At 47.9% G+C, this 22617-nt stretch overlaps 2 protein-coding genes across 8 annotated transcripts in view; one reads left to right on the top strand and one right to left on the bottom strand.

Annotated features, from left to right (window-relative positions):
* The window catches only part of P4HA1 (prolyl 4-hydroxylase subunit alpha 1), a 28042-nt gene extending 20887 nt beyond the window's left edge, over positions 1-7155 (bottom strand). For all 4 annotated transcript variants that reach the window (XM_058841295.1, XM_058841298.1, XM_058841294.1 and 1 more), the window contains exons 1-3: positions 7039-7155; positions 1726-1842; positions 811-907 (exon numbers count right to left, since the gene is read on the bottom strand). In XM_058841295.1, coding sequence (XP_058697278.1) covers positions 811-907; positions 1726-1813 — 185 coding nt within the window. In that variant the 5' untranslated portion in view covers positions 1814-1842; positions 7039-7155. The remainder of the gene's footprint in view (positions 1-810; positions 908-1725; positions 1843-7038) is intronic.
* Positions 7156-7285: 130 nt separating this feature from the next.
* Positions 7286-17240, top strand: NUDT13 (nudix hydrolase 13). Of its 4 annotated transcripts, XM_058841324.1 has the most exons (11): positions 7286-7488; positions 9255-9304; positions 10554-10792; positions 11361-11471; positions 12312-12451; positions 12928-13035; positions 13420-13526; positions 14329-14454; positions 15131-15281; positions 15987-16141; positions 16690-17240. In XM_058841324.1, the coding sequence occupies exons 4-11, from the start codon at positions 11389-11391 to the stop codon at positions 16882-16884; spliced, it is 1065 nt and encodes a 354-aa protein (XP_058697307.1). In that variant the 5' UTR covers positions 7286-7488; positions 9255-9304; positions 10554-10792; positions 11361-11388; the 3' UTR covers positions 16885-17240. The 4 variants fall into 4 exon arrangements, with proteins under 4 accessions (XP_058697307.1, XP_058697309.1, XP_058697310.1 ...); XM_058841326.1 differs by lacking the exons at positions 7286-7488; positions 16690-17240 and adding an exon at positions 8546-8650 and having other exon boundaries at positions 15792-16127; XM_058841327.1 differs by lacking the exons at positions 7286-7488; positions 16690-17240 and adding an exon at positions 8632-8650 and having other exon boundaries at positions 15170-15281; positions 15792-16127.
* The last annotated feature ends 5377 nt before the right edge of the window (positions 17241-22617 follow it).

Below are 22617 nucleotides of genomic sequence, written 5' to 3'. Positions count from 1 at the left end.
AGCCACACCAGTGAGGGGCTCCCTCCAAAACAGAGGAGCTCCAGGTGCTGCTGGGGACCAACTCCAGCTCAGAGCAAGCCAAAGACTGAACAAACCAACTTCAAACCCTCCCTGCATTTCCCACTGCAGGACCAGCTCCCAAATATCCTCCAGCTGCCAACAAACAACGCTGGCATAACTTTTTTCCCCCCAAGTTGTTTAACAGCCCTGTGCCAGTTGTTTAAAATCTCCTGACCTCTCAGGGAGTGCCTCTGATACAATAAAAACAGAGCTGCAACACTTCTGCAATAAGCTGCTTCTGAACACTTTTGGATGCCCAACTGGCAGGCTCCCGTGTTAATTTGTAACTGTAAAGAATATACTTGTAACATTCCAAAAACCTGGCAGCAATGGCAAATCTGAATTTTAAGTGACAAAGAAGGATCTTCCGGATGGCAGAACACCAGAAAGTAATGCACAAAGGCTAAAGTAAAAACCACTCCTCCACCTAGAACTGTTTCAACACCCTCAAAGACAGATTTATGCATAATTCTGAAAGCAAGGAAAGCATCCTGTTCAGTGATAAAATATGTTTATTTCTAGCTGTGATAAAATCTGACTCTGCTCCTCACACGGTCAGGTCTCTTCTTATTTATGCACCACGCAGTGCTGAAAGAGAACAACTTACAACAACAACCCAGCAAAACCTGCTACTTTAAGCTTTGCCCCAGAGGAAAAATTCCACAAATTTAATCAGCCTTAAAGTAGCACTTTTTGTATGAGGGTGGACTCAAACGATTGACCATTAGCAGTATGACACCAACAGCTTACTTTTTGATCTGCTCCAGCTTGCTTTCCTCTGCCTTGATGTAATCTTTGAGTGACACGACCAGATCTTTTTCTGTATTAATTAAGTCTGTCATATGACCTAGAAAAAAAATGAGTTTGGTGAGTCAAGGAGAAACACAAAACCCTGAGAATTTAAAGGCGTTCCTCTGCTTTTTTTGCTTTCTTCCTTCCCCAAAAGTCCTTCTGCGCTTACTTAACCAACCCTGAAAGAGTATCTGAGTAAGGCCTTTTATTTTTTTTTTTTAAGGAGAAAAATCTCCTGCTGGACCAAGCTTGTTGCCATGGAAATTAATGTAATACTGCATATTTATTATTAGAACTAATTTAGGATTCATTTGGAAAAGGAAATCGTTTGCCACAGAGTAATCTTTCATCCAAGCATACATAATGTAGAGCAAATAAAGAGAAAGCTACAGATACACACAAAGCCTTCGTGTGTGATACGCAACACTAATCCAGGGCTTTATTTTTAAGATGATATCCATTACTTCAAGGGGTCCCTGGTATTAATTACTAATTGCTTCACCTCCTGCAAGCAGGCAGCTGAAGTGGTTCAGCACAAAGTGGTGCAGTGCCCACCCTGAGGCCACCAGCACCCAAGGGTGGGTGCAGACACAGTGAATCATTTTGTACCCTGGGCAGCTGCAGCACCAAAACTCTCAATTCCAACACCTGCAACAATAAATAGTGACTACAAAGCCCAGCCTGGGTCACCAGACTACCCCTGGACTGACTTAAATCCCATTTCTCCCCAAAGAAAAGCCAATAATGTGGTAAGAACTAGGAAGTGGTTTTAGTTCTGTACCAATTAGGGCCTTGGATGATTAACACATCGTTGCAGAATGAGCTTTGAGGGCTGTCAAGAAACTCTTTTGGCTACACCAGAGCAGGCCTCACCAATGGAAGTGAAGAAGTCCGTGTGGGCACCAGAGAAAGGCAGCAGAAATCCCAGGGCTAGGGCACACCAAACTTTCTGAAACGCCATTGCTCAACAGCTCTCACCACACCACACACCTGTGAGAGAAACACAAAACAGGTGAAAAATCCCTGCTCACCAGAGAGTTGAATGCACCTTCAGAAGAGGCAGCTCAGTCTCCTGGGGCTGCCACTGCTGCTTGAGGCAGCAGAACCCTGACAGCTCGAGCAGCTCTCACAGGCTGAGTCCCTCCTGCTGGCTTTTATACCTGCCTCATGTGGCAAGAGAAAGAAGAATAGCTCAGGGACAAGGTATTCACCAGCACTCTTCCTTTTGGTATTAAGACAATGCTGCAGGTAGAGCTGTTTTGCAAAAAGAACTGAAAAAAAATAAGAAATACATCATCAAACCCTGAAAAAAGCCCACAACACTGATTTAAAGTAGCCATTATCAAGTTCATCCACTCAATGTGAAAAAAAACAAATTTCCTTTTTTCAGTCAGAGAGATGCCAGTGGAGCAGGGTCTGAATGGAAACCCTGCACAGGCAGCCCAGAGAGGGAGTTCTGTGCAAGCTCCACACCTGACACAAAAGGCTGCTCTGTCTGTCCCTGGATCCTGGGTAAGTGCTTTCTGCAGGGCCAGCTGCCAAGCTCTCAGCCTTTCAGGATCCTGATCCCTTCAGCAGCCCAGCATTGCCTGCCTCCTGCATATTTTAGGAGTAATTATGCTGTCGTGGAATTCACAAGGTTTGCTTTTTTCCCCCCCAAACAGAAGCTTAAACTCTCACATACTGTATCTGCTCAGAAAAAATTAACTCCAGGGTGTGGACTAACAGAAACTGGTTTACAACTCTTCCAACAGCACAACCAATGAAGAAAAAAAGAAAGAAAAGAAGCAACAAGCTCAGCTACAAGGTAGTTCGGCCTGTTTAAAGAAGAAAGCAGCATAACTTTAACCAAGCAAACAACATAGACCCAGGTGTGGTATTCACACAGCAAATCAGCAAAGTTCAAATGTTACACCCAAATAAAAAACATCCCAACCACAGGGAACATAGATCCCTGACTCCAGAGTGCAGGATCTGTCCTCATACTGCACCTGAGGGTCAGGAGGCAGCTCCCTCCTCTCCTTTGCACCTCCAGCACTGCAGAAGGAGAGGCTCTGGGGTTTGGATTTCCTCTGGGAACTGCTTGTTGGACAGGGCAAGCACGGTTCCACTGGCACCAACAAGAAACTCACACCAGCCCAGAAAGCAGCACAACTTCCAGCTCTTGTAAACCCAAAATCTGCATGACCACAACTGAAGGGCTGATGCATCCTAGCACATTACAATTCTCTTTCTGCCCCTGAAAGTGAGAATTTGGAGAGGGAAGCCTGGAGTCCCCCTTGTTCCCTTCACCAATGCTCTAAAGCAGCCCCTGCTGTCCACAGCAGCCTTCCTCACATCTTCCTCCCCACAGGCAGCCAACAAGCTGCATCAGACTGCTTCAAACATACCTAATAAAAACCCACTGATGTCCACCTCCGTTCTTCCTGAAAACACCACTCAATTCCTATTTCACCCTGCAGAAAGCCAAGTGCCTCCTGCTCATCCAGCACTCGAGCCAATACATCTGCGAATCAGTGACAAAGCACAAACAGCTTTACTACGCCATAAATATCTGCCAATTTTATCAGTACCAGGAATGCACGGAGCTATTTGTTTAGTGCACGCAGTGAAACACGAGAGAAGCTTCAGAAAGTTTCCTTTCCTTGCTATTAGTCAAGATGAGACTTTTTAAAAAGCACAAAGAAAAACTGATAAACAAAATCACCAAAAAAGGTGATGATGAAAACGTTTCCTCTCCACCTACTGCTCTCAGTGACAGTGTTCTAGCTTGGTTTTCCTCTTCTCCAGCTGCCTTTGCAGCCTGTTCCAGCACCAGGCTTCTGCAAACACTGTTGTATCCCTTATTCCCACCTCCTTATCTCCACAGGCACGCAGCAGGAGCAGACTGGCAACAGCCACAAAACACAATAAGGGCAATTCCAAGGAGGTACAAACACAAAGTTTCTCACACTTAGGCAGGCACTAACTAGAAGAGGCGGCCCAGAGAAACTGGATCTCCCATTCTAGGAAGAATCTGAGAAGGAGCAGGGCTTTCCAACCGCTGCAGCAGGATCAGCCACAGGTTCCCAACTCAAAGAAAACACAGCTCAGTTCATATAGACGCTGGAAAGCTCCCGGACTCACAGGCTGCCAGATAAGTAGGCTTTAATTTCTTCCCGTTGGCGACATGAAGTAAAACAAGATGAAAATCTTCTCTCCATTATTCCTGTCAGTCTCGCCCTCCTCCTCAGCCGTGTCCCGCAAAGATGGCAATCGAGCATCTCAGGGAGGAGGGGATCGCTGCCCACGCGGAGAAGTGGGAGTCCAGCTGCCAGCTCCAACACGGGAGCTCCCTGCCTCCCCTGGGAACGAGCACTGACTAAGCTCTGAAACAGCAAAACATGGCAGAGCAGAACAACGTGAGGCTGGGAAGGGGGGGAATAGCAAAGAGCAAACAAACGCGTGGATGGAAGGGAAACGGAGCAGCAAGCGGAGCAATGGCACTGCCAAGTGCAGCACAGGATCCCCTGAGCACACAACAAACCCCACTTCAACTGATGTAATTTAGAGGGGCTTTTTGGGGGGGCTTCCAAAGAGCTCAGCTCTGCTCTATGAGCAGACAAGTGAAAACAACCACAGAGTGACACAACCTCATCACAATCAAGGTCCCACTACTCAGTGACCAAAGACTGAAGATGCTCCTTCATTGCCAACTCCAAGCTCCCAGGATTCAGAACACAGAATAAAAAATGGAAACTGAGGGGGCACTTCAACATGGAATGGGCTCTAACTCATCTCCAAACCAGCTTCTTTATTTAGGCAAGAAGTAACTGGCCTCCTCCAGATAAAGTCCACTGCAGGGCCAGGAGACAAAACTCTTATCACCAAGATCCTTAACTTTTGATTAAAAGATGGATCCATTCTCACAATCCTTACTGGACCCCACTGTATGTAAAAATAATAATAAAACCCCTTGACCAGTTAAGCTGAGCTTAGGGGAAATGGAAAAGATGGAACCTGAAGCAATAGCTGCTCGCTGCCCTAAACCTCTCCTGTCTCAAGGACAACCCAAGTTACAGTCTCACAACATGATGTGACCAAAAATACTACTGAAAAGGAAAGAACTTTCCCAAAATAAGTACTAAGAACATTTAGCTGTCATCATTGCTTAAAGGTCTCACAGGACAGAAGCAACAGAATCCAGTTCCCAAGTCCTCCAGCATGTTCAAAGGCTGTTTTAATATTAAGACCCAAGCAGTGAAAGAAAGATTTTTCTACAATTGCTGCTGCCAAAAGAACAGGGTGTGCTTTAGGCATCTTTTAATGACAGAGTTCTAATCTTTTATATATATATGAAAAATATAATGAAATAATCAGAGATGAGAATCAATTTCAAAGTCAAGTAGGGTGTTCTACCTATCATTTAGTTGCAAGCTGAATACAGAGGAGTTGTGTTTGTACAGAGATTTGTAGGCAGGAAACTGAAGTGAGTTTTCCCTTAATTTCCTCCAGACTAAGACTGAATGGACACAGCCCTCAGAGCCCACTTGTTTTAACTTCCCAGGCCAAGGCAAAGAACAGTGGGCAAGGAATAGAGCAATTATCTTATTAGACACAACAGGCAGGAGGCTATCACTCTGCTCAAGGATTAGCTGAGCATCTACAGAGATACACAGAATGTTTTCAGATATTAAGAGTGATTATAAAGAAAGCAGGATAATGCCAAAGATCATCTGGGTTTTTCCAAGGAGTATATTATTTTAAGGAAAAAAAGATTTCCTTATCTATATCAACCTCAGCATGAAGCATGGTTTTCCTGCTATAACCCTCTGTTTATCTTCACTCCCTCCAAAGTGTAACTCACCTGTCATTTCAGTTTGTCAAACTGCACTGGGCACTTTGCAATCTACGTGCAAGCCCCAAAAATCACAGCTTTAACCGCTAGATTTCAAAGCCGTTCATTATAGAACAACATTTAAATGTGCACAGGTCAGAGAGCTGGCTTGAGGAGGAAAACAAAGAGAAAGAAAGTTAATAAGTACTGGTTATGTCAGCACATACTTGAGAAGCGGTGTGAAGTACTCAGGGTCAAATCAGCTGGGTCCAAGGCTTTAAAATGTATCCAGCAAAGGTCCGAGAGGAGCAGCGGGTGCAGAGAACATCCCTGTCCCCAAAGGCAGGCCTCTGCTTTCCAGACAAGCCGGGAACTCATTACCTTTACTTTCCGCCCCTGGCAGAGCACCGTCTGCATCCCGAGCCAACAGCCCCTGGCGCTGCGGGGAGCTGCATTTATTTACTTGTAGTAACCAAGTAAATAAATGGCTCCTTTCATTCACTGAAACCTCGAGCGCTTACCCTTTACTTATAAGTAAACGCTTCAGCACTCTGCATTCTCCTCTTACTGAAGCCAGCAGGAAAAAAAACAGAAAAAAAGTGAAACTCAACGCTGGGCAATCCCGAAGGATCTTCCCTTTGGGAGCAGCCAGCTTTTCAGGTAAACTGGAAGATTTACTCTAAGTGCACGTGACATTTTTATTATCTTCACCAGCATGCTCAAGGCTCCAGGTCGGAGTTTCTCCTGCCAGTCAGGCTGGACGCTATCACAACACCCACTGAGCGGTACAGCTTGCTACAAAGGTAGAGGCAAAACTCCACGAAAAGCAGCTGGCAGAGTCCAACCCAAAGCAGCGGAGAGTGAAACCGAGAGCAGCCGCGTTCCCCACGGTGCAATCCCGAGTAACTTTCCATCCCTGCCCGAGCGGAGCCGTGCGCCCGCAGCCCCGGGATCCCTCCAGCCCCGGGAGCCCACCTGCGCCGGCGGAGGGCAGGGGAGCCGGGCCGGGCCGGGCCGGGGGGACAACTCCCAGCTGCAGGGACCGGGAGGAGGCAGAGGAGGAGGAGGAGGAGAGGGAGGCGGCGGCTGTGTTTAGTCTGCCAGCCGCGGGGAAGCCGGCGCGGCGGCGCCCTCCCGCCCCCCTCCGGAGGCTGCCGGCTCCCGTTACGTAAGGGCCGGGAACCCCGGCCGGCAGCGCCGGGACACCGGTCCCGAGCCGCGGGGAAGGTGGGGGGCGGCGAAGCGCTGCCACGTATCGCCCCCACCCACCGCCGCCCTCACAGCAGCCGCGCAGCCCCGCGGCTCCCCTCACGCTGATTCGCCCGCCCAGCCACCCCCACGGCAGGCGGGACGGGGCGGCCGGGCCTCACCTGAGCACTGAGGGGCGGCTGGGCGGGGTCGGCACCGGAGCTCCGCGCTTCGCCCGGGGGCTTCACCGACTGAGCGCGCCCGGCCCCGCCGCGCCTCTTATAGGCGGCCATGGCCACGCCCCCTCGGGCCACGCCCCCCCGGGCGGCGCGGGCCGCGCGCTACGTGAGGCCGGTCACAGCGGCGGCCGCAGTACCGCGCATGCGCCGCCGCCACCTCCGCGCCTCCACGTGGGTCCCTCAGGCCCGGGGGACCCCCCGGTACCGGCGCCCCGGGACACCCCGCGGTGTTTTTGGAGTGAAAGTTGCCAGAAAAAGGCTGGGATACCGCCCGCTCCTTGCTGCCAGGGTTCAGCGTCGCAGGATAATTAGGCTGGAAAAGACCTCCGGGACCATCGAGCCCGGGCTAGGAGGGCCCGTGTGTGCTCTCAGGCACATTAAAAAACTCCTTGGGTGAGTCTTGCTCTGAGAGATCCATGCTGCCCTGCTGATTGCTTTCCAGGAGTTGGTAAATAAATTGGCTACTTGTTCATTCCAGCGATTAAGTTGGAATCAGGGGCGTTGCTAAGCCCTTTTTTCCTTTTGCTTTAGGTGAGGGTTTCAAGTAAAGGATCACCCTCCTCACTAGCATAGCCAGCCTTTGATCTTCACCCTTTAAAGGCAGGCATTTGTGGTCACTGGAAACCTTTCACAACAACCACAACAGAGAGCTGGCAAAGGGATAACAGGGGCCAAACCCCCCCTGTAACACACATTTCTTAGCAGGGTGACTGAGCTGCTTTAAAACCACCTGGTTCAGAAGAGGGAGCTGGAGGCTGGAGACCCACACCTCAGATTTCTCCCTGGGCCCAGACTGTCACCTCAGCTCCTCAGAAGACAGAACCTCGGGTGTTTTGTCCCGTTTTTGGGGGGTGCTGGGATGCAGGTAGTCTCACGGGAGACACAAACAAGGGCACGAGGTGAATTTAGTCGGTTCTTGTCCAGCTGTGGACACAGATGTGTGCACATGGCCAGCACTGCGAGTGTTGCTGAGCCAGAGCAGGAAGAAGGCCAGTTTTTAGTGGAACTATCCGTCAAAAAATAAGCCTTCCCTTCCTCTCATTTTGGTCGCCTTCCAACAGAAATACAACTCCTACAACTAGCAGGAAACGCTGGAATGATATCCAAGCTTCTAGCTGAGGCATCCAGTTAAAGCCCCATTATCCAAAGAGTCCCTAACATCCAGCCAGAGATTTAACAGCAGCTTCTAGAGATTTGGCTAAACCTCACACGCTCTAAGAGGCGCAGTCAGATTTTTTTTTTAAGTGAGATCTGCTGGTTTCTTGTCCTCTTTTGCACTCTCCAGATATTTTTAGGGAGTAAGGCAGGGAGTGGGGAACACCAACAAGTCGATCAGTGTGGGGCTGAAGGCTCCAGCTCGTTAGGTTTGATTAATGAGGTTCCTGCATGGGATGAGACACCCCGTGCCCATCCCTTACACAGATTGAAGTCAGAGCCTACCCAGTTCTTTGCAGTGGTTAAGCTTGGTCGTGCTCCTGGTCCTCTTGGAACTTTTTCCACACCTTCAGCATCTTTTTGGAGGCAGTGACCTGCTGTGCAGTGTTTTAAGGCACAGGTGAGTTATATTTATATCAATCCACGAAAGGCCCAGCTGTCTAATACATAATAGACACGATTCTAACTTCAGAGAAAAGCCAGATTTGGGTAGTTTGCCTCTAAAATTTAATGATATGGGGGAAGGCTACTCATTAGCTTTCTCTTTAAAGAAGTGGTTTGTCTTTCCCTAAGCTTGTCCTAAAAAAAGGACACTCTTTTTCTTTCCAAGAAGTTCCTTGTGGCTTGACCACAAGTTTTCGATGTGAATTTGCTGGTTTAATGTGTTTAAGGCAATTAACAGTTGTTTTACAAGGGCCAGCTGTGAGCAATTCTAATGCTCATTTCTGCTTATTGGGGGCAACTGGAGAGACACAAAACAGAAAGAAGCAGCAAGATTAGTAGTATAACCATTATTAGCCTGGAATTACATTTTCCAGCCGCTTTTGTGGCTTGGAAAAACCTTTTACCAACTCTTAACCCCAATATGAGTATTTTACAAACCCGGATTTAACAAAAAAAAGAATTTTTAGCCACACAGGACCAAAGATTTGCCTTGATCTTGTCCATGTAAGAGATGATGTTTCCACTGCTTGTAACCTCTTTGCTTGCTCTTTCTGCATCAGGAGAATTTCTGGGATTCACTTCCTCTGGGGCCCTGCCAAAGCTCAAACTGGTAAGCTACAGGAAGCTGTCAGAGATGCATTTTTGTGTCTAGGCCCTCACTTCACTCCCAGGATTGCTCCCAGCACAGGGTACAATGTCTGCAAGGGACTGATATAAAACAGTTTACAGGTGCAACTCAGAGCCCCAAAAATACTTACAGAGAAACAACTCAAGTGCCAAACCAACAGCTGGTACTTGTGCTCCTTGAATTAAAAGATTAAGTGAATAAGTGACAAGCAAGCCTCTGTTTCAAAACCATGCCCCTTGCTTACGTGCTGCAGAAATATCTGATGGGGCAGTTAATGTGTGAAGCCTTGCAGAAGGAATCTCTCATGGAGTGCTTGGCTTCCCTCTGCTCAGACCAGCAGCAGAAGTGCTGGCTCTAATCTCATTTTCTCTGCCTCTTTTCCCCTGGCACACGGGCCAGGTGGACACATTTTGGGCTAATCCAGCCCATGGGGGTTTCACTTGAAAAGGAGAGGCCAGAGCCCTGCCCTGGCTTTTAACCCTTCCTGTGACAAACACCTGGCTGCTCTGGGCTGAGCCAGATGGAGAGGCTGTCCCAAAATTTGATATCCCAAGTATCTCCTCCAGCTGCTTCCCTCTAAAGCCAGCTCTTCTTGCAAGATCTGTATCTGGGGGCAGTTGGGGTCAATAAATCTGTTAAGTTTGTTTTAACAGCAGGGTGGATACTTCCCTTAGAGATTATATTTCAATCCTTTATCTTATTAAGGGAAGATGTGTTTTGTCCATTAATCCAATTAGCCCGGTGGATTAATAAGACTGGGCTTGCTCTGTTTCAGGAAGCATAAAAATAGCAGTCAAGCATAATTAAACCTAAACTTGTAAGTAACTCTGGTAACAAGAGTACTATTTCCCTGGATATTCTGTTTATTATCTTTACAAGCTATGCTCTCAAATTACATGACATGAATTCTCGATTAGAACGGCTCAATTCATGACCAAAGAGCAGCAGGCTGCCCTGAAAACATTTACTTTTTGTATGTTTATAAAATTCTCTTTGTGCTAAATATAGTCAGGTGGGCTCCAACCCAGGGTAAAGTTTTCAATACCCGAGAGGAATCTGTTTGCTTGCAAAGGAATGAAAGCAATTTGTCATTATTCTGACGTGCCCTGGCTCTCTGATCAGAGCTGTTCGCTGATAAATCCAGCTGTGGGTATTTGGCTCAGCCTTTGGATAAATCCAGCTTTTGGCATCTTTTCCTGCTCGAGGACTTTTGGTCCTTTCCTTTAAACAGCGCTCCTGTGCTGTGGATACAAAACACAGAGAAGCTCTGAGTGGGGGAAACGAAAAGGAAAAGGAGAAAGGAGAGGGGAAGTAAGGAAGATCAAGAACAAACTCCGGGAGTGCATCCAGAGCAGAACTACAATTCCCAGCACTCCCGGGGAGGGAAGAGTGCCTGGAGCCCAGCGGAGTCACTGCAGAGCCAGAGGTCACCCGAGATCCCGGCGCAGCGAGCAGGGAAAACACAGCGCAGTAAGTGGGGACAATCCCCTGGGAACGGAACTCCCCAAAGTTTGGGACGGCTTCTCGAGGTGTGGAGCCTTTGCTGTCTCCAGCTCCGAGTTTTCAGCCGTCCCAGCCAAAGCCTCAGGCTCTCGGGCATTCAGCTGCAGCTGCTGTCCCCTAACTCAGGGAATTCTGATATTTTGCCTTTCGCTCTCTCCTGGCATCAGCGCCTTTCCCACAGATGCAGCGTGTGCTGCAATAGGATGTGTGGTTGGGTGGAGGACATTACAACTGTGTAGGAAACCAGCAAAAGAGCAGCCACCTTCTCTGCCCTTTTCTCTAGGGGTTTGGGACAGGAAGGTCTGATCTAGTCCTATAAGCAAGTTCTGTAATGTCTGTGCACACTCAGAGATGGAAACAAACTGAGGTGTTTTTAAGTAGTCTTAAAACTGTCCTGAAATGGAGTTTGAAGTGTGACTGAAGTGCTCATTTTAGAAAGCAGATTCCACAGACTCTGTGAGAATGAGATTTACCTGCACCTTTTAAATCAGCCTTGCAGGGCTGCTGCATTACGTTTTATGCCTCTTTTTTTCAGGCAGAGACACCAGCTGTAGGTGTTGGTTATGGCTGCAGTGTATCAAGCACTGCACAGGAGGGTTTCCTCCCTTGTCTGCAGGTTGCACTCCACCTATGTGAGAAAAATGAGGTAAGTTCTCATCTGGTCCCTGAGCACTGGGGGGCAGAGCTTGGCACAAGCAGCCCTAGCTAACCCTGATCAGGGGGTTAATCCTTTAACAGTTCAGCCATCACACACTAATGCTTTGTGAGCTCTGTAAATGCTAACAGCCAAGGCAAGAGCTGGTTCTCTCTGACTGAAGCTCTGTCAATGATTACCTCTCCTGGCTGGGGGGCTCCCACAGTACCAGACTTCAATTGGTGCTGCTCACCTCATTTTAAATACTTCTTTAAACAGCCTGAAAGGAGCACAGGCTGACACCCTTTTTTCCAATTTTTTTTTTTTTTGCTAACTCAGCTCCAGCAGGCTGTGCCCTAAAACTTGGGGTTTTTACACCTCACATCAGTGTGACAGGTACAACACAACACATGTAGCCTGATGTGAACCAGATTCAACATCAGAAGTGCTCAGTAGTTCGGCCAAAACAGCATTTGGAGCCATCCAAATTCACAGAATATTCTGAGCTGGGAGGGACTGGGGGGATTAAAGGCAAGATCGAGGTTTCCTGCAGCCTTTACAGCAGACCTTGTGGATTGAAAGACTGGGTTACTGAGCTTCTTGCATCTCCAAACTTGAGGGTGTTCATGTGGGAGGTAAGAACTGCTGTATTTTCTGCCACACAAACTTCACTAGAAGCTGCAGCCCACCAAAGAGTGACTCAGCTGTGGAAACTCCCCAGGCACGTGGATTACCTTAAATCTGATTTTCCCATTCAGCACCCCCCTGCTCTGTGCAAAATAAATGCCTCCAAATAAGAAATAATCTCAACATGATTTTCAATTAATCTTCCCAACCATTTTCTCACTGCAGATACTTAAATCAGCTAAAGGAAGATGACAGCCTTTGTAGACAAGCTCAGACCTCAGGAACTTTCTACCTCTTTCACAACCTCTCCCCCTTCCTGCAGAAAGCTGGGAAGAAATATTTGGTACCACAGCTCAGTGCAGCAGGTAAGAAGAAATCAGTGCATCCAGAAAGAAACACCTGGTGGATCACACATGGTATCAGCCTGATCTGTTCTGAGGTGATCAGGTTTAAACATTTGGGACTGTACCCTTTGAAGAGAGAGGGTTGGCAGGAAAATAAACAAGGTCTTACTGACAAACATCTATTTTGGTGTAATGTAGGAAAAGTTTTCTTTGAGAGAAAAGTATTGCTTAATGCAGGACAAAACCAATGGACAGCTTCTCCCCAAGCATTACAACATTGTGATCTTTAGCCTGACATGGTCTAAATGTCCTACAGCTTAGGAGGAAAGCCAGATTTTAGGTTTCTGCCTGGGTGGGACCACTTGTCTGGTCCCCTTTGACACAGGGGCATTCTGCCTTGAGCCAAGATTACCAGTGCCCTGAAGATCCAGAGAGCACCACAGTTGTATGCATTTGCTTTCACCACAGCTTTCTCTTCCCCTTTCCCTGCTGTTTAGAGATGAAAGGGATTCTGGAGAAGTTCCAAGAGGCTGAGCAGTGGATAGAGAAGTCGGTGCTGATCGGCTGTTCGGACGAGCACAGACCGCGCTTTGCGCTGGATTTAGGTGGGGATGACTCCTCTTCCACCCGTGCCAGCACCAGTTTGATGCACTTGGGATGGAGGTGCTGCCAGGCCAGCATCCCTAATCCTTGGGAGAACCTGTCCTGGCAAGGAGGGCCGGGTGGAGGCTCTGCAGGAGCTGTTATGAGTGTGGCAGGTCACAGCCACAGGCTGCACTGCTGCTCCTGCGTGCGTTAGGAAAGGTGGGCTGGGGGAGGCCACTAACATTTGGGAATGCTACCCTTGATGTGGTTCACTTCCATGGGAACTCCCAGAAATTATATATTAGAACAGCAAAGGGCATAAAATTGGAATAATAGCAATAATAGCTGAAATTTATGAGATCAAATTTTCTTTTTTCTTTTTTTTTTTCCCTTTCCTTTAACAGGAGCCTTGGATAAATCAGTCATTGAGTCAGAGCTGCAGGGATCATTTACTGACCTACGAAAAGCTCTCTTTGTAGTGGACGGGGAGGATTCTCCTTTGCTGGCTTCGGTATTGGACAGGGCTTTTTACTTTAGGGGAGCTGTGATCTCTAACACCATCCCTTCTCCTCATCTCCCATATTGTTTTATGATCTAATATTATAGAATTACCTGCTGTACGCTTTCAGGAACCTAGGCACACTATATAAATCACACCAGTTTTCCCAAATTTGTGGTCCCAAAAGGAAGATGCAAGGGAAAGAGGAACAGACAAGTGACATAAAAATGACTGCAGTAATTTAGGCCGTTGAGCTGAAATGTGTTAAATCACAGCAATCCCAGTTTGTCCTCAGCTCAACAACCATCAGGCAAACTGGGTATCACAAACAAATAAATACATCTTCTCTCAGAGCTGCTCTTCTGAAACCTCTCCCTCATAAGCTGGTGCTCTGCAGGTGCCCTGTGTTTGGGAGGCCTAAGAGAGCACCTGTCTGTGAAAATCAGCTGTCCTGGCCCATAAGGAGAAATAGCTCGTGTTTCCATTCCTGCTCTATAATGTTGGTGATGCCTGGGCTATTTTTAAGGAAAATACTCAGGGCTGGAGACTCTTTAGAAATAGTCCAGCTCCCCATACAACTCCCATTATGTGCCAATAAAAGACAGCTCTTGCCCAGCTCCCCCAGACACACTCAAATTTAGAGGCAGCAAACATGGATTGCAGAACCTGCCGCTTCTCAAAGCACTGCCCGTGCTTCCGAAGATAATCAGAGTTTATCCCCGCGACTGCGCGCAAAGCGTTATTCAGGGAGGCCATTCTGAATTATTTCTTCCCCTTAGGTGTAAATGAGGTTTGTGCTCCTCTGTGTTGGCAGGCCCACTCCCTTCTGCAGTGGCACGAGTCCCACCAGTACTGCAGCAAAACGGGGCAGCCCACTCAGAAGAACCCAGCTGGCAGCAAACGCGTCTGCCATGCCAGTGGAGTCACTTACTACCCACAGGTGAGCACCTGGCAGCCAAGGTGAGCAGGAGAAGGGATTTGTGCCCAGCTGGGTGTTGGAGTCAGGCACAGAAAATATTCCCTTATCTGTGCTGACAGGCTCTGGCACCCAAGAGAGCACTGAGTTTAGCCTAAAGCCATGGAGACAGCTTCTAAAGTTAAGTAAAAAAACCTAATAATGTGAGTGTATAAGTTAGATAGAGTTATCTTCAGTCATGGGGTGAAAAAGTTAGAGTTTGGAGTTTTGGTTATATTGATAAGTGAATCCGAGATGGAAACTTTGGGGCATTGTCTCTTCTTGTTGTTCTTCCTTCTTCATCTTCTTCTAAGGGTTTTTGGGTAATTATGGGTGATTGGATAAAAACTTCCACATTGCAGCACACAGGTGTCAGGTCGCTGTGTCACTAAAGAAAATAAGTGACTTGGTATTTGATTATTGGGTAAATAGAAAGGCCTTGGAGAGATTCTTAGTGTACATAGAGAGAGCTTATTGTATGTAGCTCCTTGTAGTCTTACATGTGTAATATAGATAAGGAAAGAATAAACAGGTAAGCCTGAACACAAGAAAACAGTTTGTCTCTCATCAATCTCGGTCCTGGGGACCAACAGTGTCAGCTGGGTACTTTGTCTTTAATGGCCAACCAGCCAGCAAAAAGCAAAAATTTTCACTTGTTTAGTCTGAGCTGCTTCTCTTGCTTTGGTGGTGCACGTGCCAGATGTCTCCAGTGGTCATCACCCTGGTGTCCGACGGGAGCCGCTGCCTCCTCGCCCGACAGCCCTCGTTTCCCCCGGGGATGTTCACGGCTCTGTCAGGCTTCTGTGACGTGGGTAAGTGGGTTCTGGGCAGGCAGGGTGTGGGGACAGCAGCCAAATGCCTGTTCACAGAGAAGGATGGACTCAGGTGATCTGGTCCCCACCCCCAGGTGTGTTCAAGGCCAGGCTGGGCAAGCCTTCGAGCAGCCCAGTCTAGCAGAAGATGTCCATGCTGATGGCAGGGGGTTGGAACTAAATGATCCTTAAAGTCCCTTCAGACCCAAAGCAGTCTGTGATTCTGTGACAGCCAGGGAAAAAAACATCAGGTCAAAGCAGATCGGCGTTTGCATGCAGACAGAATTCAAAATAGCTGTTATGTACCTAAAGGGAATGGGAATTATAGGTGGTCCCTGATAGTAAACATAAGCTTTAAACTTGCTGGTTTATAACCTCTGACCCTTTCATAATCCATTCTGTGGCTCATGCAGCCTGGCTTAGAAGAAAAACTACAGACCCCTTGTTACAGGAGGGAAAATGGCTTAAAATTGAATTGTTCTGTCCACCTGTATGTATGTCTGTATGTAGATGGGGCCAAAAGTGTCTCTGGTGCCTGTGTTTATCAGAGGTTGGTGAATTTAATGGAGCATCCCGCCAGCAAGTGTTTCCTGGTCGGCACAGCTGGAGCTCCTGCGTGTGGGAATGAGCCTTGTCTGCGTTTTCCTGGCCACGGTTGGCTGCCCTGAGGCCGGGCCGTCCTTGCCCAACTCTGGTTGGTTCCAGGTGAAAACGTGGAGGAGGCAGTGCGGCGAGAGGTGGCCGAAGAGGTGGGGCTGGAGGTGGAGTCGCTCCGCTACTCGGCTTCCCAGCACTGGCCCTTCCCCAGCAGCTCCTTAATGATAGCCTGCCACGCCCTGGTGGGAGCCCAGCGGGCTGAGGTGAGCGTCTCGGGCTCCCCTGAGCCATTCCACTGCCGGCCTCAGGCAGCAAAATCTCCTTCGGTTCGCAGAATTTAGTCAGGAGAGCATCAAACCCTCCATAAATGCAATTTTTCATTGGCTTTTTCTGCAAGCGCAGGACAAACTTGGAAACAATCCCATCATCTTCTGTTGCAGGGTGCCAGATTTGGCTCAGGTCACTGGATAGACAAGCCCAGAGCCCAACACTCCTGTTGTTTTCCCTCTGAACTTTGCAGAGGGTTTTCCCTCACAAATTTGCCATAGAACGTGCAGGTTCTGCCACGTTAATTGCTGTGCTCGGCCACTTTCCTTTGCCACAACGGAGCAGGGGCTGGTTTGTGGCTTCCCTAGGGAAGCCAGCACAACAAAATACTGGTGGATAGTGATATCCTTCCCTGGAATGGCCTCAGTGCCTAATTCAGGCATGGATGTAACACAGGATCTCTGTGGAAGCAAGAACAGGCAAGGTACCACTGCCCACGTTCAAAGCTGATTTAAGAAGCTGGTGCCCTCTGAATTCTTTCCAGATCAGTGTGGACACCCTGGAACTGGAGGAAGCCCGTTGGTTTGGCCTGGAGGAGATTGTGGAGGGTCTCAAGAGAGAGCCCAGATCTTCAAAGCAGGACGATGGTAGTTGTTTACCCTGGTTCCCTCCCAAACAGGCCATTGCTCACCAGCTGATCCGGGAGTGGGTTCAGCAGCAGACTGCCCAGACAGCTTAGGCAGGGCTCCATCCACTCTGTGATTTCACCAGAACTGTGAAAGCTCCACAGAAAAGCCTCCAAAGCCCCTGGAGGCAAGGGCTCTGTTACAGCGAGGATAGCACTCGGACACACTGACCCACAGAGGTCTCTAGACTGATCTGACAGTCCCATGTACAGTGGATCACCTCTGGGATCCCATGATTTGAAGTAAATGTACAATAAAATCCTTAGTTCCAAAGCATCAGACTTATTGTGACCAGCTGTCACTGACCCCATGGCACCAATGTCCTGTTTTCCTCCATTTCTTCCATCTTGGATGGACATGGAATGCACCCTTTTTCCCAGAACAAAAATAAAGGGACAGTGGCACTTTCTATTGTCTGTGTTTATATGGATCTGGGAGAGCTATCAAAAACCAGAAGAAAAGCCACTGCCTGTTTGCTCTCTTCTTCTTCTGTCTCTTCCTATTCAATCTTCTATTTTCATATAAAATATCCAATTTTTTTTCTTTTTTTTTTTTTTTTTGTTAAATGTTAGATGGGTTTCTACATTTCCCTCGCCAGTAAGACAGTTACTTCTGTTCCAAGAAAGAGAGAACAGAGCTATCTGGTGGTAGAGAGGGGAAGAGCAAGACCTAACACAAGCATTTTAGACCACAGATAATGTGAGTGCCACAGGAACTGCTATGACAAGAACTGCACATAGAGAAAAGTCTTGAAAGGATCAGTGCCTCTTACCCTGAGGCCAAATCTGGGCCTTGCCTGGGGAGCTGGTCTGATTTTAGTGATGAAATGGTACCACTTCTCAGGAAGAAGTGCAACAAGGAGACCATCTGGGCAAGGAAAACTCAGTAGAAGAGACAGATGAAAGGATGTTTGAGCTGCTGCTGATTCAGGCCTTTCTGCCTGCTTGGTCAGAGCTCAGATGCTAAGATTGCATAAGATGCTAAGAGTCACTGCAGGTGAGCAGTGGTAAAAATCTGGAGTCCTGACACCTGAGCAGCAAGGAAAAAAAATAAGTCTTTCACACCGTTGAGACACGCTGTGTTTGTTCAGGTTTCACTTCAGGAGGCTGGGAGGGGATTCTTTCAGGCTGTGGTTCCACATATAAACACCCTTCTTGGTGATTTAGTTACCAATAAGATAAAAAATCTTTCAATCTACTCAGAGTTGTTTTTTTTGGTAGAGCTAGAACAACTACAAGATAATAATCACATCTTTGGAAAAGCATTACATTTTAAACTGTTTGATAAAATCCTTAATCCAGATCGTTTTGACTTTGTTATGAAGCAGCATTGGTGGCCTCCGTTCCTGATGTTAAGCAAGCAGGAGTGATGATAGGCAGTACCCAGCTGTGAGCAGGACAGAAAAGGTGAGGGACATTGCCCTCACTTGCATTTGCCTCAGAAATCTGAAGAACTTCAGTCAAGACAGGACATGCTCCATTAAGGCAAGCGACCTAGAAGAAGGAACAGGCAATTCCTGACAGAGGCTTCCTCACCAAAACACAGCAGGGCTTTCCCATGGAAAATGTACCAGGCAGGAAAGAGGGACAGAGCAACATATTTCTCTCAAGAATTCCCTTAACTGAATCCTCTTTGGGAACACTTGGCTTGCATAAATCACTGGGACCCCTCTGCTTTTAGGGATTTACAGCAAGACCCAGCACTGAAAAGCTGCCAGCTGGGGCAGTTGCTCACAGGTATTACCACTCAGCAGGATACAGAATGAGAGCATTCATCTGATTAATCAGACTTTTTGGTTAGCAGGTTGAGAACAGCATTCCACCTACCTCCCAAAAGCAGCAGGGCATAAAACTCATGTTGATCTCTAACCGAGACCATGCCAGCAGAGGATTGAAGCAACCAAACCTCACGACACAACTTGTTTGATCTCTGACTGCTCTGAAAAATCTTATCTGGAAACAGTGTGGGTAGAAAATCCACTCACCACGTGCTCTCCCATCACCTGGGCTGCTCTGGGTGGAAAGGCCACACTTTCCTGTCCAGAGGGGTATTCATTGTGGATGGCAGCAAAGTCTGACTTCAGGCTTACAGCTTTTGCATGAAGATCTTGTTTCACCTAAAAACAAGCTCTGAGACACTGTGGACACACACTGAGCCTGGTGTTTGGCCTGAGAGGATGTAGGCACTCAGTGGAACACCCTGACAACCTGACCTGGTGAAAGTCATTTGTCAGCAAGCCTTTGTGAAGGAACCAGGAGCAGCTCACCTCTGGCAGCTGCAGCAGACAGGTTGTCAGAACAACCTGTAAATTACACAGGTACAGTTCCTGTGTTCAGTCTGAGGCACTGCTTGAGCAAACTGAGCTGCCCCAGCCTTCAGCTCCCATCTCAGTCCTGCTCACTTTTCAGCCTAGCCACAGATGGAAAGCTGATAAAACATCCACTGTGCTCAGCAGTAGGTAGCATCCTTTAGGTAGAGTTCCACTGTTTCTATCCATGGAAGTGCTGCACAGGGACACAGAAGTTCTACTAGCATATTAAAAGAAGCTGAATAACCAGGAAGGGTGAGGTTTGGGAAAGGGACAGAAGCAAATTCACACATCATGTGATAGGTAAATATGGCTGCTGTGAGTATGTGGCATGGAGGACAGCTAGATTAAACTAGAATATATCCCAGAACTGTAAATATTTGGCCTTATAACTGCAGGTAAGGTTAATAACCCTCACCAATAAAAAAAAGGGAAATTGGTCTGAACTAATTTAGACCACCATCCCTGCAGCCATTTGGTATTGGTACTCCTCTTCCCCACCAAATTACAAAGACTTTACTGGAAATCTCCCATTTCCTGTTTCCTGCCTGTCACAGTGGTCAAGTGACCTATGTGATTTCTGTGAATGAACTGAGCTTCACCTTCACAACAGCTTTGCTCCTCACTTCCCAGCCTTGTACCCTTGTGAAATTCCCTCTGGGAGCGTTGTCAGGCTGAAGGAGAGGCTCTATTCCAAACAGCCGTCCACACTTCACAGGAGTAACACACGGTGGGACGTTCTCCTGCCTGGATTAATCCCTTTCCTTCTTAGCTCCAGCCCCAGCCCAGAAACCTGGGAGCTGTTAGGGATTCTTTCCCATGGCACGGCCCCACACAGCTGATTCCCAGCCTGGAAGCACAGCAGGCACCGACTCCTGCACCTGCCGGTTGTTTCTATCCCGTTTCCAGAGGCTGAGTTGTTACCGTGTGTTACTGCAAGGATCCAAACCAAGGTGTCTGTGGGATTTGGAGGGGCTCTCCTGGGGGCTGTGTGGGGTGCTCTGTGGGGTTTGGAGGGGCTCTCCTGGGGGCTGTGTGGGGTGCTCTGTGGGATTTGGAGGGGCTCTCCTGGGGGCTGTGTGGGGTGCTCTGTGGGATTTGGAGGGGCTCTCCTGGGCGCTGTGTGGGGTGCTCTGTGGGATTTGGAGGGGCTCTCCTGGGGGCTGTGTGGGGTGCTCTGTGGGATTTGGAGGGGCTCTCCTGGGGGCTGTGTGGGGTGCTCTGTGGGATTTGGAGGGGCTCTCCTGGGCGCTGTGTGGGGTGCTCTGTGGGATTTGGAGGGGCTCTCCTGGGGGCTGTGTGGGGTGCTCTGTGGGATTTGGGTGGGGGGCCTGGGGTGTGTGAGGGGGTCTCTGGGATTCCTGTTCTTTTCCCCTCGTATTTCCTGTCCTTTTTCAACTCGTGTTTCACACCCTTTTCTCCTCACCTTTCTAAGTGCTTTCCTGCTTCTCAAACGTCACCTTTTCACCACTAGGCCATCTCCATTTTTTCACTCTTTTCAGCCTTTTTCCTCTGCTTTTTTCCCCCATTTCTTTTTTGCCCCATTTTTTTCCCGCTCTTTTTTGCTGTCCTTTTTTCCTCCACACCTTTTTTTCCCACTCCCTTCTTATCCTGCCCTTTTTTGCCACCTTTTCCCCCACCTTTTTTCCTGACTTTTTTCTCCACTCTTTTTTGCCTCCTTTTTCTCCCCCCCCTCCTCTTTTTTGCTGCCTATTTTTCTCCCCTCAATATAAATCCCTCAAATGATGGAAGCAGTGGGGGTTTCTACCAATTTAAACCCTAAAGAATAAGGCACAACAGAAATTCCCTGTCAATTTAAACTCAGAGATGATGAAAATGGAGGGTTTGCTCTCATTTCAAACCGATAAAATCACATCATGGTGTTCCCTGTTCTATTTAAGCGAGAATAAGGGGATTCCCCATCAATTGATATCCCTGAAATAATGGCCAAGGTAGGGTTTCTTTCACTTGCTACCCTTAATATTGCAGGTGAATGGGGATTCTCCCAGTTTAAACACAGACAATAAGGGATAAAATCCCTCAGTTTAAAACTCTTTCTCCTTCAGGGAAGAGGTTTCCTTTTCTGAGGTGACTGAGGAGGGATTGAGAACACTGGGGAAGGATGAGGAAGATGAAATTGACCTCACATCCCTCCCTGGCAAGGAGTTTTCCTAGGGGAATAAAGAAAGCTGGCAAAAGAGATTTCCACCTCAGGTCTGCCAGAACAGATGCTCTTGAGTTCCAGTCTGAAGACATAAATGTCCATGGGGAGGGCAGCTGCTTCTGCAGCCTTTGCAGCATCCCAGGGGATGCTGAGGTGGTGCAAAGGGTCTGCTCTGAGTCCCCCTGCTAGGGAAAACAAAAGCCAGTTTCTCATTCGAGAGAGTGAGAGAAGCAGCTGCAGCAGGAGCTGTGTAAACATTCCTTAAAAATGCTTTTCCACCACTGCAACTACCACGTGCCTGGAGATTCCTGTGCTGGAGCCTTGGAAAGGAGGGTCAGGGGTGCAGGTGATCTTTCATGGCATCCACTTACAGCACAAGGACCCCAAAACCAGTTTATTTGCAGGAGGAGTTGAGGGCTGCTGACTCCTGAGACTACTCCATAAAACTCACCAGTGGGAAGAGTGGCAGCAGCCAAAGTGCCCAGGTGTTCAGGAGAGTTTTAAGAGGTTAAAGGTCTCTGTGTCCCCTGGGGTTAATTTTGATCTCATAGATGGAAGATGAAAGATCCTTTATGTGTTTTCATGCTTGAAGCGTACCCATCAACAACTCCACTGTTCAGAACTGGGGCTGCCAGGGGTCAAGCCACAAACAAGAAAACCACGGGCTTGGGAAGGGTCAGGAGTGCTGGGATGAGTGGGGCTGAACAAAAGGCAGATGCTGAGGTGAGCAAAGTGAATAAATTGTGTTAGAATGTGATACCAGTTAAACAGCTTCAGAATATACTTGGATAGAAATCTGCTGAAAGGGAACCACACCGCCCTTGTCTTCCCTAATTAATTCCATCAGGCTTCCTTCATTAAAAATACTCTCAAAATTAAAAGCAGAGATGCCTCGTGTGTCACTTCAAAGCAGTGGAAGAGGCAATGCTTTTTCTTCCATGGCAAACTGTGCTGTGAGCACCTCCAGAGCCTTGAAGGTCTCCACTGTGAAGCTGCTGAACAAATGTCAGTGGTTGGAATGAGCACAGCCCCAGAGAAATCCCAGTCCCACTGATGGAAAAGTGAGATTATCCAAGCAGCAAGGTCAGCTGGAGTGTTTCCAAAAGAGCAGCTTTGTGCTGAACCTCAGCTTAGGCTTTTTCTTCACTCACTGCAAGAGTTCCCCAATCTATTTTGACCTTTTGTATAGCACAGGCCACACAACAGTTGAATGTGATCATGTTTTAAACTCAGGTCTCTTTTAAACTATCTAAACTTGATCTAACTGCTCATCAGTGGAGAATTTTATGTAGTTTCAGTGTTAATTACCTTCTG

The sequence above is a fragment of the Poecile atricapillus genome, chromosome 6, assembly GCF_030490865.1.
Source record: "Poecile atricapillus isolate bPoeAtr1 chromosome 6, bPoeAtr1.hap1, whole genome shotgun sequence".
In the NCBI taxonomy this organism is placed as follows: domain Eukaryota; kingdom Metazoa; phylum Chordata; class Aves; order Passeriformes; family Paridae; genus Poecile; species Poecile atricapillus.
Note: the sequence above shows the minus strand (reverse complement) of the source record. Positions and strands in the feature narration are given on the sequence as shown.